This window comes from Numenius arquata, chromosome 6, assembly GCF_964106895.1.
Source record: "Numenius arquata chromosome 6, bNumArq3.hap1.1, whole genome shotgun sequence".
Classification (NCBI taxonomy): Eukaryota; Metazoa; Chordata; class Aves; order Charadriiformes; family Scolopacidae; genus Numenius; species Numenius arquata.
In genome coordinates, this window is record NC_133581.1 from 32,028,801 (window position 1) to 32,040,927 (window position 12,127).

At 41.7% G+C, this 12,127-nt stretch overlaps 1 protein-coding gene across 1 annotated transcript in view; it reads left to right on the forward strand.

Annotated features, from left to right (window-relative positions):
* KCNH5 (potassium voltage-gated channel subfamily H member 5) overlaps positions 1–12,127 on the forward strand; it is a 178,457-nt gene that overhangs the window by 15,675 nt on the left and 150,655 nt on the right. Inside the window, exons 3-4 of the mRNA XM_074148736.1 lie at positions 7,045–7,151; positions 11,586–11,714. Coding sequence (XP_074004837.1) covers positions 7,045–7,151; positions 11,586–11,714 — 236 coding nt within the window. The remainder of the gene's footprint in view (positions 1–7,044; positions 7,152–11,585; positions 11,715–12,127) is intronic.

Below are 12,127 nucleotides of genomic sequence, written 5' to 3' on the forward strand. Positions count from 1 at the left end.
TTTCAGCCAAGTTTGTTTTGAAAGCAAGCCAGATCTACCCAGTTTGGAAATTCCTGTTACCTTCATGTGACTGCGTTGCATTGCAGGAATAAAGACTGTTTGATGGAAAAGCTTTTAAAAACTTTTAGCAATGAATGAGGGTGAACTACAGGTGCTCCTAAAAGAGTGGATAAATATTATGAGGATTTAGACATTATTCTTCTCTCATTTGAAATTTATCCTGGCTAATATGAGTGTGAATGTGCTCTAGCTAATGATCTAATGAAGAAAGTGGGGTTTTAGGTAATATATTTCAAAGGCTTTTTTACTAGATTTTCATTATTTCTCTTGTTACCATGCCAGGAGGCAGTGGTTTTTTTCCTTTTGTCAGTGGTCTTTCAGGAGCAGGCAGCTGTGATTTATGGTGAGATGTGCATCTGTGCCTTTTCTGCTGCGTCCTTTAAAAGGAGATGCTTTGGGGAAAGACTAAATCCCTAGTGCGTGTCTGTGTGTGAGCAAAGTAAACCAGGGACAGAGGCAACAAGGGATGGGTGAGTGTCCTGGGTTGAGTGACACAGGACTCACTTCTTTTCTAATGCTGGGGAAAAGTGCGCTATTAGATGAGTCTAGTGTCTGAATTTGTGAAAATATTTACTTTATAGCCAGCCAGGCTCTGTGGGATTCAAGGTCTCGGTGTTTTCGAGCCTTGCCAGGTGCAAGGACAAGGAGGAGCAAGGCCTGGGCATTGGACCCAAGCTGCCAACAGGTTTATTTCATACCATGAATGTCATATTCAATACGAATTAGAAAAGTTTGCTGCATAGTTCTCTCTCCCTTGATGGCGGTGGTCCAGACAACTCCTTGCCCCAGTGCTGGACCCCTGAGCCCTTCCCTTCCTCCCGAAGCCATTGCACTCCCAGTGTCCGACATTTGCTGTCCCTGCGGGGAGTGCACAGCTTCCTGCTGATAGAATGGGCTGAGTATAATTCTTGTGTATCTTATATCAGTATCGGGATTAATATTGGTTATTTACTATTGTTGTTAATTATTTAGTCTTATCCTATTAAATCTATTTATATGTCAACCCTCATGTTTCCTTGCTGTCCCCAATTCCCCTCTCCAGGTGGGGAGAGATCATTGGGCGATAGAATAATTGTCTAAATGACAATTGCTCTGGGTTTTCTTAAACCAGAACAGTGAGGTACAAATTTTTGTAGGTTTTCCCTTCATGTACTCATGGAGTGACCGGCTCCAAGGCACTAGGAGGAGGGGGCTACATACCTACAGCAATGATTTTTTGGGAGATGGGTGCTGCCAGACACTGATCTGTGGCTGATGCTTCAGCTGGCAGGAGCAGGGCAGGCAGCAAGCCTGTGCTTGGATGTCGGGCATCTCTTACTCCAAAAAGCAACACATGCTGATGTGTGGTCGCTCCTCTCATCTGCCAGAAAGGGGAGGAAGCCTTGGGGGTCCAGGGTTGCTCTGTGCAGCCAGGTGTCCTCTAACAGGGAATGGGGAAGAGATGGGCACGTGCTGCTGAAATTACATACTCAGTCACACAGTAGCAACAGAGTCAATTTACTTAGTGGGGCTGAAAGAAACAACCTTATCACAGCCATCCTGGATATACATACGTGCTTTCCCCATTCCTCTCTGCTATCCTTTATATTGAACTCTATAAGTTTCCTGTGAGACAGCATTTTTATAGTCTGTGCACTTTAAAATAATTACAGATACAGTATGGGATTGTACAGATACAGAATGGGATTGTAGGAAAATGGCGAGGAATACCTCTCTGGGAATAATTCCCCTATCCCTCAAATACTAAGGGGACCAAAAGGTTTATTCCATTTGAGTGCTTTTTTGTGAATGTGATGGGCTGTAGTTACCATTTGTAAGGTTTTGACCACGTTCAAGTAGATCGTACAGGTGAATCATACAGATGCAAATTCAAGGAGGAATTATTGTGGAAAATGGGACTGGTAGAAAAGATGTATATATTATATTATCATCATTCTATATATCTATCTCTGGATTTTAGAGAGACCTCTGTACGCTCAAAGCATGGCCAGCCCTTCTTTTGTGTCTGGGTCTTAGCTGGTGGAGTTATATATGCAGTGTGAAGTTTCCTGCTTCTTAGGAGACAGCCCAGTCTTTGCAGATTAAAGGAGAGCTGGAGAGGTTTTCAGCATGGTCTGACACGCAGCGTGTAGTCTTCCAGTGCAATGTCTGTAGAGCTGCTTTCTAATGAAGAGCTGTGCTAGCTGTTACGGAATGGAAAAAAGTCTTGAGGCCAGTGGTGCCTGCTTAGGCTTACTCAGCAGAATGTCATTGTAGGTTTTTTTTCATATCTGGGGCCATTATTCATATTATTTTTAGAGTGAGGCACTTAGTCCACATTTGCTATGTTAAGCCCAGATTACATAATACATAAAAATAGCTTTATATATAATGTTTGCTTTGCTATAAGGCAAGTCCTCTGGGATAAGGGTGCTTCTGAAACCATTATTGTAGATTTTGGAAGGGTCTGTTTTTCCAGCTTTTTAGTGCCAAAAATCCAACCAGAGAAAAATACACAGATACAAACAATGTAAATCTAGCCCCAACAACAATTGTCATTGTTGCTGATCGTGTGTATGCTAAAGGACAAAAATGATTTCTCAATATTGGGTAAGTTTGCCCCTGCCTATAAGATACAGCGCCTTCAAATCAGCTTTCACCCATGCTTTTCTCCAGGACAGTCCAGCAGATATTCACTATATCCGATTTCTGTCTGACCCACCACACATCCTGCACTGGGGCAGCTCCTATGTCATCATTATATTTGGTCTCAGGTGGTATTCTGATAGTGGTCTCAGAGAGGGGTGGATGCACTGGAGGTGTGAGTGATTTTTGTTCTAGCTCAGGCAATGAGTTAGTCCCATGACAAGCTGGTAATCCCTTTGATTTTGCAACTCTCTCATCTTTTCAGTTGGCAACAATGTGCCCATTGGCAGGAAAATCACTTAGAAACACCTCAGTACAAATGCCAGTCTCTGTAGTTTCACGGACAGTGTATGAAAGGCCCAGTGTACGTAGGGATCAGGCTATGTGAATATTGTGTAATGGGAATCAATGTGTGTTATTTCACTCTAAGTTGCACGTATGGCTCGGGATGATAGATAGAATAATTGCTATAAGTGAGTGCTAAAATGCATGGGATTTTTACGTTAAAGAACTTGTGTGCTGGTGGAGCATTGCTGTGCCAAATGAAAATGAGCTGACAGTCTAGGAGGGAACAGGGCATCTGCAATTGTGACACCTCTAACCTTCAATTAACCACACAAAAACCCCTGCCTGGAAGGTGCACCAACAGGGCAGCCAGCATGCAGAAAAAACACTTGTTTCATGCCCAGTTGCCCACAGTCATTGCAATGTATGTCTTCATGAATACATTAAAATAATAAAGAGTTCTAAAACATTAGACCTCAGTTTAATATTGCAAGTAATATCAGTGTTTTCTAAATATTGTTGCTTGTCGGTTAAGCTCCATACTCTTGGCAAGCCTTCAGAAGAGCGAGCACCCTTTGAGTGGCTGTTTAGTAGACCTACCCTGGCATTTTACACTTGGCATCTTCTCCAGGCTTTGCTTTGCTTAACCTTCCTGGCACCTGAGAGCCTCGTGCCGGGCTTGGAGTAGCTGGTTGCTGGTTTTGTTTTCAAAGAGGAAACCTGCTCTTAGGCCCTGTTTGTGTGGTGCTTTCCAGCCGTACAGGGAGGGGAATTGGGTCCCCTTGCTGAAGGGGTTGTTTGCAGGTAGCTTTTCTGCTGAACCGTTTGCGGCATCTCTGCTCTCCCTTGTTTTGATTTACTGCCATTTGAAATGGGATTACAAAAAAAGTCTGTGAGTGAAATCCTGGCTCCAGTGAAGCTAATGGCAAAATTCCCACCCTGTTCAAAAAAATGGTGTTTTGCACGCTGGGCACAGTGTGCTGGAATTGAAAAGGGTTAGATTTGATACTGGGATGTCACCTCCGTGACCTGATTTTTGTGTATGTGAGAAGACCTCCTTGCACTGCCAAAGCTGTGCAAAGAAACCTTGCTGAGCATGCCAGTGGGGCCCGGGCAGCTGCACCCTTTCTCCTTAGAAATGGTACCTGCTCCTTAACTTGCAAAGTTCTGAAGCTATTCTTTTCCAACCTAGATGATCCTATGATTCTATGATGATTCTATTGACGTGTATCTCTGTTTGCTGCTCCTCCTGGGGAGATGTTTGCCTGTTGTAATTGATGCCTTTTCATTCAACACTTTTGGATGAGCAGAGCTGTAAATTGGATGCAGGATCATACTCCTTTTGTGCTTCACCTGTCCTCGATCCTGGGTAATCCTCACAAACAGCTGTTAAATACCGCCCTTGCATGCATGGCAGACCTGGAGCTGTTCTGGTGCTGCTGCTCTGGATTCTGACAAAGGACAGAAGAGCACGATACAAAGCTTCAGATGTGTCTTTTCTGTGCCAAGGGATGCTTTCAAAGGCAGGCGGGAGTCCAGGCTTCTTAAATGACAAGTGGCCTGTTTCAGAGATGGGAAAATTATCTACGATTGTGCCTTTCTCTGAGTATTTCAGTAAGTCTTGTTCCTCTTTGATAAGTCTATTTTATAGGTAGTAAGATCCCCAGTAGCAGGGTGTTTTTGATATTTATGTCTTGTACAGTTTGCACTGAAGGCACTTGACAAGCACTAAATAACAAAAAACATGAGGCAGAAAAAGAGTGATTGACTGAAGAAGTAGGAGTCCCTCCATGTGTACGAAAGAGGACAGACTACATTAAATTAAACCTGTGATAAGTGAAGATCTTACATAACTTAGACATTGAGTAGCTTTGAGGTTTCTTCGGTGGTGCTGTTAAAAATCGCCTTGTGAAAAATGTTTTTATTATTCCATAGGCCTTTAAAATGTTTCTTTTTATATGAAAATAATGTAAGATTTGAGTATTACAGGTTTACTGCAATAATAAGCTGCTTTTAATTTAAAACATAAAGTTGATTGATTTTATTCAGCAGTGCTAACTGGTATTGTCCACCAGAATGCCAATGATTTTTCATTTTAACACTAATTAATGATGACTTTCTGTATTATAAGGCACGTAAAGTCAAGCACTTCAACAAATTTCTGTTATTTTTTCCTTCAGGACTAAGAGAAACATTGTTTTAAATCTCAAGAAAACAACAAAACCAAAGGGAATTCAGTTGCACAACAGGCTGAATTAAAACTACCAGCTCTTATTTTGTCTTGCAAATAGGAGAGCAATCTGCTTTACCTCATCAGTGCATTTAAAAAGGTGTAGATTAAAAAAAAATCAAACTCTTTTTGTTGTCATTTCATGTATAAACGTATGAAAGATTATCAGCTGAACTTGGGAAAGAAAGGCAGGTCATTTGGAAATGGGCAGTAGGCTGTGTTTTGCATTTCCTAAAGACGGACGTGTATGTTAATGATAAGCAGTACCTTAATGAAGCGTTATGATCTGGTAAAAGCATTTCCTGACATCGGTTGCCGTAGTGGCATCTCCATAGTATTGCTCTCCCAAAAGTAACAATTCTGACATGTCGTTTATCAATAGCTCTCCCTGTGTTACCGGTGAAGAAGCGCCTGTAGTGACATACAGATGTTGTAGTTACTCTGATGCCCTGTGTCTGCCTCCATCACCTTATTTTGGGAGCAGCCCTATCACCTCACTTGCCTGACTGTGTAAAGAAAAGATTCATGGTCTGGCCTTCATTGAGTATTTTAATGCTTGCCGAGTCACTGACCACTGTCCTGTTTTATTGTTTCTTTCAGAACAGTAGACATAAAATAAATGTTTATTGAACCTTTGAAGGTCTGTTGATCAATAAAAGAGAAGCTGCATTGAAACCACAGAGGCACTGATAGCTTTTCTTTTCTCTTTCATATTCTCACGGTTGTCTGTTGTAGGTTTTGCTGAAGCTTTTGTGAACAAAGAAAATGGGGGGGGGGGAAGGTCTGATCAATTACAAGTATATTAATCCAAGTGTCTGAAAGCTTTTATCCCATATTGCATTTTCCTTCAGTTCTGTAATTGGGAATTTGCACAGAGTGGTCTTCGCTTATTTTTAATCCAGGGAAGAATGACAATAAAAGCCTGGCTGTTTCCTTACAAAGGCTTTCAAAAGTTAGGTCAGGGGGTTGGGTTTGCTTACACCAGCTGAAAGTCTGATCTGGAAAAGAATGCAAAGATGAGATGGTCAAGTGGAAAGAAATAGCACAGTTTAAATTATATCTTTATATTCTCAGTCTGGAGAGGGATGAGTCTCCAAAAGCATTTTAATGGTTTCCATATTTTCACTGAAATATTAAAAGAAATGCAGTATACAGTAAGGAAAATGAGGGTGAATTTGGTTATGTATTTTATGCAGATGTAGCTACACTGAGATGACTCGTACACTTGCTTTCTGTACTGCATTTTCAGAGCATTACAGTTATCACTTCTTACTGGTTAAATCCTCCCTCATTTTGTAATCCGTATTTAGTAAAAAGATTCCGATTATCTTATTGTCCCAGATGCATCTTGACAAGATTAAATTTGTAGCCATCGATTCAGCCAACAGATTTTACCTGTAGTAGCTTTGGTTCCTCCTCTAGAAGCCTTTTCAAGAGGATTGGACAAAATTTGTGAGGTTTTAGAGGTTTTGTTCAGTTTTCTCTGTTTTGACAGCAATATTCTCATGGCCTGCAGCTGTGGCAATAGTGGTTTTATAGGCTATCAGCTCTTTTTCTATAGGCTACCAGCCATTTTTCTAACCCTTTAAGATATGCTCAGAAAAGCACTTCAGTGAAACACTACAGTAGATTTATTTGCTGTCATTTACAGTAAAAAGGTGGCCATGGTTACTCACTATTGTAGGTTTCCTTGTGACACTCTAAATATATAAATGAAGTGTAAATGATAATTAAACTTTGGTAAATGACAGGTAATAGCATCTCCAATGGTTATGCGGTTTAAGGTGACTGTAATGAAGTTGCTGCTTTTCTAGAAAAAAAGAGAAACATTTTTTCTTTTACAGTTTTATGTACGGTGAACTGACAGACAAGAAGACCATTGAAAAAGTCAGACAGACTTTTGACAACTATGAGTCAAACTGCTTTGAAATTCTCCTCTACAAGAAAAACAGTATGTATATATTTGTATATGGTGTTGGGAGTGATAATGCATATTTAAAGTATATAATAGACTAAAATAAATTTTCGTTTTGACATATGGGTAAATTTGGGGCAAGATTTGGAGAAGGAATGGGTATTTTGGTCACCACAGCTCAAGAAAAGAGCTCTTTTTTCAGGATGAGTGTTCAGATTGCCAAGAATAGTTGTTTCCCTGCTGTCTCTAGCCTGACTACTCCTTTCCAAAATATATTTAGTTTTGAGGATTGTTTCCCTGAAGGGAAACTTACTGGGTTAAGTGAAAAGAAATCCTGAATGAGGTTCCCCCACACCCTTCAGGAAACACCCCCATGTCTCTACAAGTGAGAACCCAGACTCCGGTTGCCATGAGTGGATGCTCCCAGCAGTGCCTCTGCAGTGTGTAAACCAATACATATGAGCTCTAGTGAGAGTACTAAATTTTTTGCATAACCCAGGGCTTAATTAGAAAACCAGGGAATTTTGTAATTTAATTAGATGTAGGACCTAAGTCCCTTCCTCTTGGTGGCATTGGTTTTACAGGAGGTTGCCAGACCTAGGGAAGTTTTTCTTCAGTTTGGCTTAACCATGAGTCACGCCAGTCACATTTTCTGTCCTGCCACATATGGGGGCACCTGCTAAGCAAAACACACACTGTTGTGTGGTCTCATGCTTGTGTAGTGTGGACATCTCTCCTGGGCTGGTGGTTGAAATTCTTGCTGTTGTCAGTGGAGATGAGAAGCCTCCTTCACTGACACAGGCCATCTTCCCAAGGCAGAAAGCCAAAACTGTCAGATGAAATGTGCTCCAGAAAAGCTGGTTTCTCTACATAGAGCAGAACTAGTCTAGTTGACTGGGTTGGGGACCATGTCAAACACAAGCCAAGAGCAATCTTGACGGAGACACTTTCTTCAGTTTGGCTTTCCTTGTCCAGTAAAGGATGCAGCTCCTATGGGGTCGGGGAGCTTTCCCCGTGCTTCAGCTGCCCAGAGCCCAGTGGTTGAGGCCACATTGCCCCCAAGGTGGACTTCAGTGCTGGCATGGAGCACCTTGCTGGGGTGAGGCTAGAGGTTTCCTCTGCATGTCGTGGCTGAGGTAAGGTAGTGGTGTGCCTCGAGAAAGAGCCAGCTGTACCTGACTGCCCCATTTCTCTGCAAACTCACATAAACCTTTCATGACATTGAAGAGAGCATCCTGGATACCTCGTCTTCTTGAAACAAACTCACATGCTTTATGCTTTATTTCCACTTTCCTTTTTTAGACTAAATCTTCCTCTATGTGCACTTAAACAGTAGGAAACGTCTTTAGATTTCTCCAGTTCTGCCTCCTTCAAAGCATTTTGGCCAACACTTTAATTAAAAAGAGAAGCAAGAGTGGCTGTGAAATGCAGCTGTTTCTGCAGGTGCCTAGGAGAGCCCTCCAAGTGACCTCTTTTCAGTTCCTCAGCCTACAGATGTGTCTGTTCTCTAGATTTTTTGCTTCTCTGCCCATTTCCTGTGCAGGTCACCTGGATGTCCCCCCACATTATGGGAATTTCCCAGGACAGACTTGTGTTGGGTACCTTTGCAGGCAGTGGTGCCCAGCACTGCCATGCCCTGTGTCCATGTGATTTCTGAAGACAATCCCAGAAACCCAGTTCTCTCCCTGACCCTGGCTTCTCTTATTAATTGGGCTGCAAGCTCCTGCTGTAGCACGGGCCAGTCCTGAACTAAATACCTTTCTATTTTATTTAAGTATAAAAGGAGGAAAACCTTCTCTTGCTGACTTTTCTGTAACAAGCCAGTCTCTTTTTGAGTTGTGGATTGCCTGCTGGAACTTGATGATGCTTCAGAGATTTATTGAGCTACAGTTGCATTAATAAAAATCTTCACCTTTGCTCAGATCTCCAAGACTATACTTTCCATAAGTTATGCAGGATTACAGAAGGACTTCATGGAAAAGTCCTCATATTTCTTTTCAGATTTGAGTCAGTTCCCATCCATAACATCTGTTCTCAGCTTCCTTCTCCATCACCCAAAGCCCAGAACTTCAACCTCTTGCTAAGACTAATAGCCTCACCTTTTGGCTCCAGTTCAGCATCTGGTTTGCCTAGGATTTGCTTCCATTTGTCATACTCTGAGCCTTGCAGAAGAAGGTTCTTCAAGAAACTGCCTGCTTATCTTTCTCATTCTTCAGGCTGAATATTGGAGCAGATAAAGAAATAAAGAATAGTATCTGATGGTGTGAATGAATATACCTCTTCATATTCATATATATGAATTTACTTCTGCAAAAGACAGTTCTTCAGTGGAAGGGCTTGAATTTATCACCTGCAGAGACCTTGCCTGTCGCTTCTCTCCTGCATGGAACTTACAGTGCTCTCAGAGCAGCACCCTCCTGCCCGCATTTTTAAATTGTAGGTCCTGAGGTGCCTTGTATTTTTGATTATGCAGCACAACTTTTTCTCACCCATTCCTTTATTCTTCTGGCAGAGGGAGATTTTGAGATTTTTCAGGTTGCTTTCCCATCCTTCTTTCCTTTGGCACAGAGATGATCTTTAAGAGCTGATGTTCTCTGGCAGCATCCACTCAACTGCTGACTTCGCATGCCCCCTTGGCATTTTAACCCAGCTAGCAGATCTCAGGTTCAGGCCTAAAAGTTTCCTACAACTTTCTTCTGCTTTGCTGCATTCACTCACATACAGTCCTCAGCTCTATCCACCTAAATATTTAGCAACCACGTTAGGCATGCATGCATATATATATATGTATATATACTTATATATGCATATATGTGTGTATATATGCATACACCTATGTATGGTAATACTCAGGAAACCTCTTTGCCTGCTTTTGCCCAGATTGCTGCTTCTACAGCAGTAGCTACCTTGCCGGTGTCTTTGATTTTTATCGGTGCTGTCGTACAGGTTATTTCGCCTACTTAGTTTCAGAGCTTTACAAAGGGTGCCGATGAGTTGCCAGGTATAAGTGCAAGTACAGTATTACCCCAGAGAGCTGCAGCACTCTGTTTTAGAAGTTATGAAAAGAGTCTTTTATCTTGGGTTAGCCAACGGGAATTGAGATAACCAAGTAATCAGCGTAATGGCTTTGGAATTATCAGAAAAAGCAGTCCCCCATCTCTCCCACTTCTCCAGTTTACTGCTAGTGAGTTACTGATTTAATCCCAGTTCAGCAATGCTGAATTTTGTCATGAACCCTTGTGGATTGTAACCTTCCCCACAGTAGTCCTAGTCCAAATGGGTTTCATTGCCCTCTGGGCATCTATCCTGGCACAGCTCACAGATGTGGTGCATTAGAGGAGATTTGGGGGGTGGGAAGGGCAGTGGTGCCCGTGGGATACAGTGGGCCAGCGGCTTGTTTCAGTGTGTCAGCACTCAGGCTGGCATTCAGGCAGCTCAGGAGAAAAGGCATTATGTCATCTGGCTGAAAGCATATCAAATCCCAAAGGTAATTAGCTGGCTGTGAAGGCATTTATAGTGCAGTGTGTGGGGGTGCAAGTTTGGGAGGGAGGGGACACAGCCGTGAGCATGGAGCTCTGCTGGATGGAAAGCATCTCTGACGTTCACGTCCCTGCCGGTGAACTTTCTGAGCAAATTGCTTAAAGTCTTTTAGGATTTCGCCCCTTACAGAGCAGACTTGCGTGTACATAGGGGAGTGCCGTGTGGGTTTAAGCCTAGGAGGAAACAAGACAGTTTCAAGCTCCCGCAGGAGGCCTGTGTGAGGACTTAATAAAAGCCATGCTAACAACTCCAACACTGCAGACATTTTTTAGTGGTTTATTTGATGAGTGGTAGGATTTGAAAAATATTTTGTATTTCTTTCAAAAGCTAAGTAGAGATAATTGCATTGGAAGAGCGCTCTACTGGGCAGGACAATGGGGAGGTGGAGAGTATGACTTGAAACACAGAAAGGGAATCAAATTTCCTGATTTGTCCTGATAGGACATTTAGACTCTGTCTGGATTACTTGAGGTCCTCTTAAATAATGGAGTAGCATAAAAATTGGAGCATCGGTTTTGGATTTGATAGCTCCATATTACATAAAGAAGGATTCAAAGATACCATCTGTCCATTTTTTCTTACCTTCCTACCCTGCAGATGCTAAGTTTGTGAGACATGCTGGGAAAACCAAGAGCAAGAAGGGAAGAGTAATGTATTTTTGAATGGAGATTTATAAAGCCTCCTGTCTCTGCTTATCAGCCAATTAAATTGGTAGCATTTCTCCATTTTAATGAATCTGGAAAAATGGGAATACGTTGTTTTCCTTTGGGGAGGTAAAACTGAAAGATCTGCAAGATGTGGAAGTATCTACATATGGTCCTCAACTACATGTGTGTTATAATAACATTAATTATAATAAATATTCTGTGTATGGGCTGGGGAAAGTTTGTGCTATAGCACAGTCCAATGTCACCTTTTTCTTTGCTTCAGGAACCCCAGTTTGGTTCTACATGCAAATTGCGCCTATAAGAAATGAGCATGAAAAAGTGGTTTTGTTCCTGTGCACTTTTAAGGATATCACTTTGTTCAAACAACCAATAGAAGATGATTCAACAAAAGGTAAATATGAAATACACTATTATTTTTTGTAAATGATAACGTGCAGGTTTGAGCTCAGCCCTGTGACAGGAACATGTCATGCTTGTGATCCGTGTCTTGAATTCAGGAAATGTTTTGTGACCTGTCAGAGTTTCAGTGCCACTCTCCTAAATTACTGCTTAAAAATAAAAGATAAATCACTAGGAGTGGAAATTCCCTAACAACATTTTGCCAAGGCTTGTCACAAGCCTTCCTTTCTCTTTGTAATTTCAGTACTACTTCACTACAGCTGGTGTTTGCTAAAAACTACATAGGTTTGACTCATTTTAATGCTATGTTGTTTTGGGGGACCTTTCTCATAAGGAACTGGTATCTTATTTTCAGAAAAAAAAAAAAAATTCAGCTCCTATGTGCTGAGGTGTTGATATGTCCTT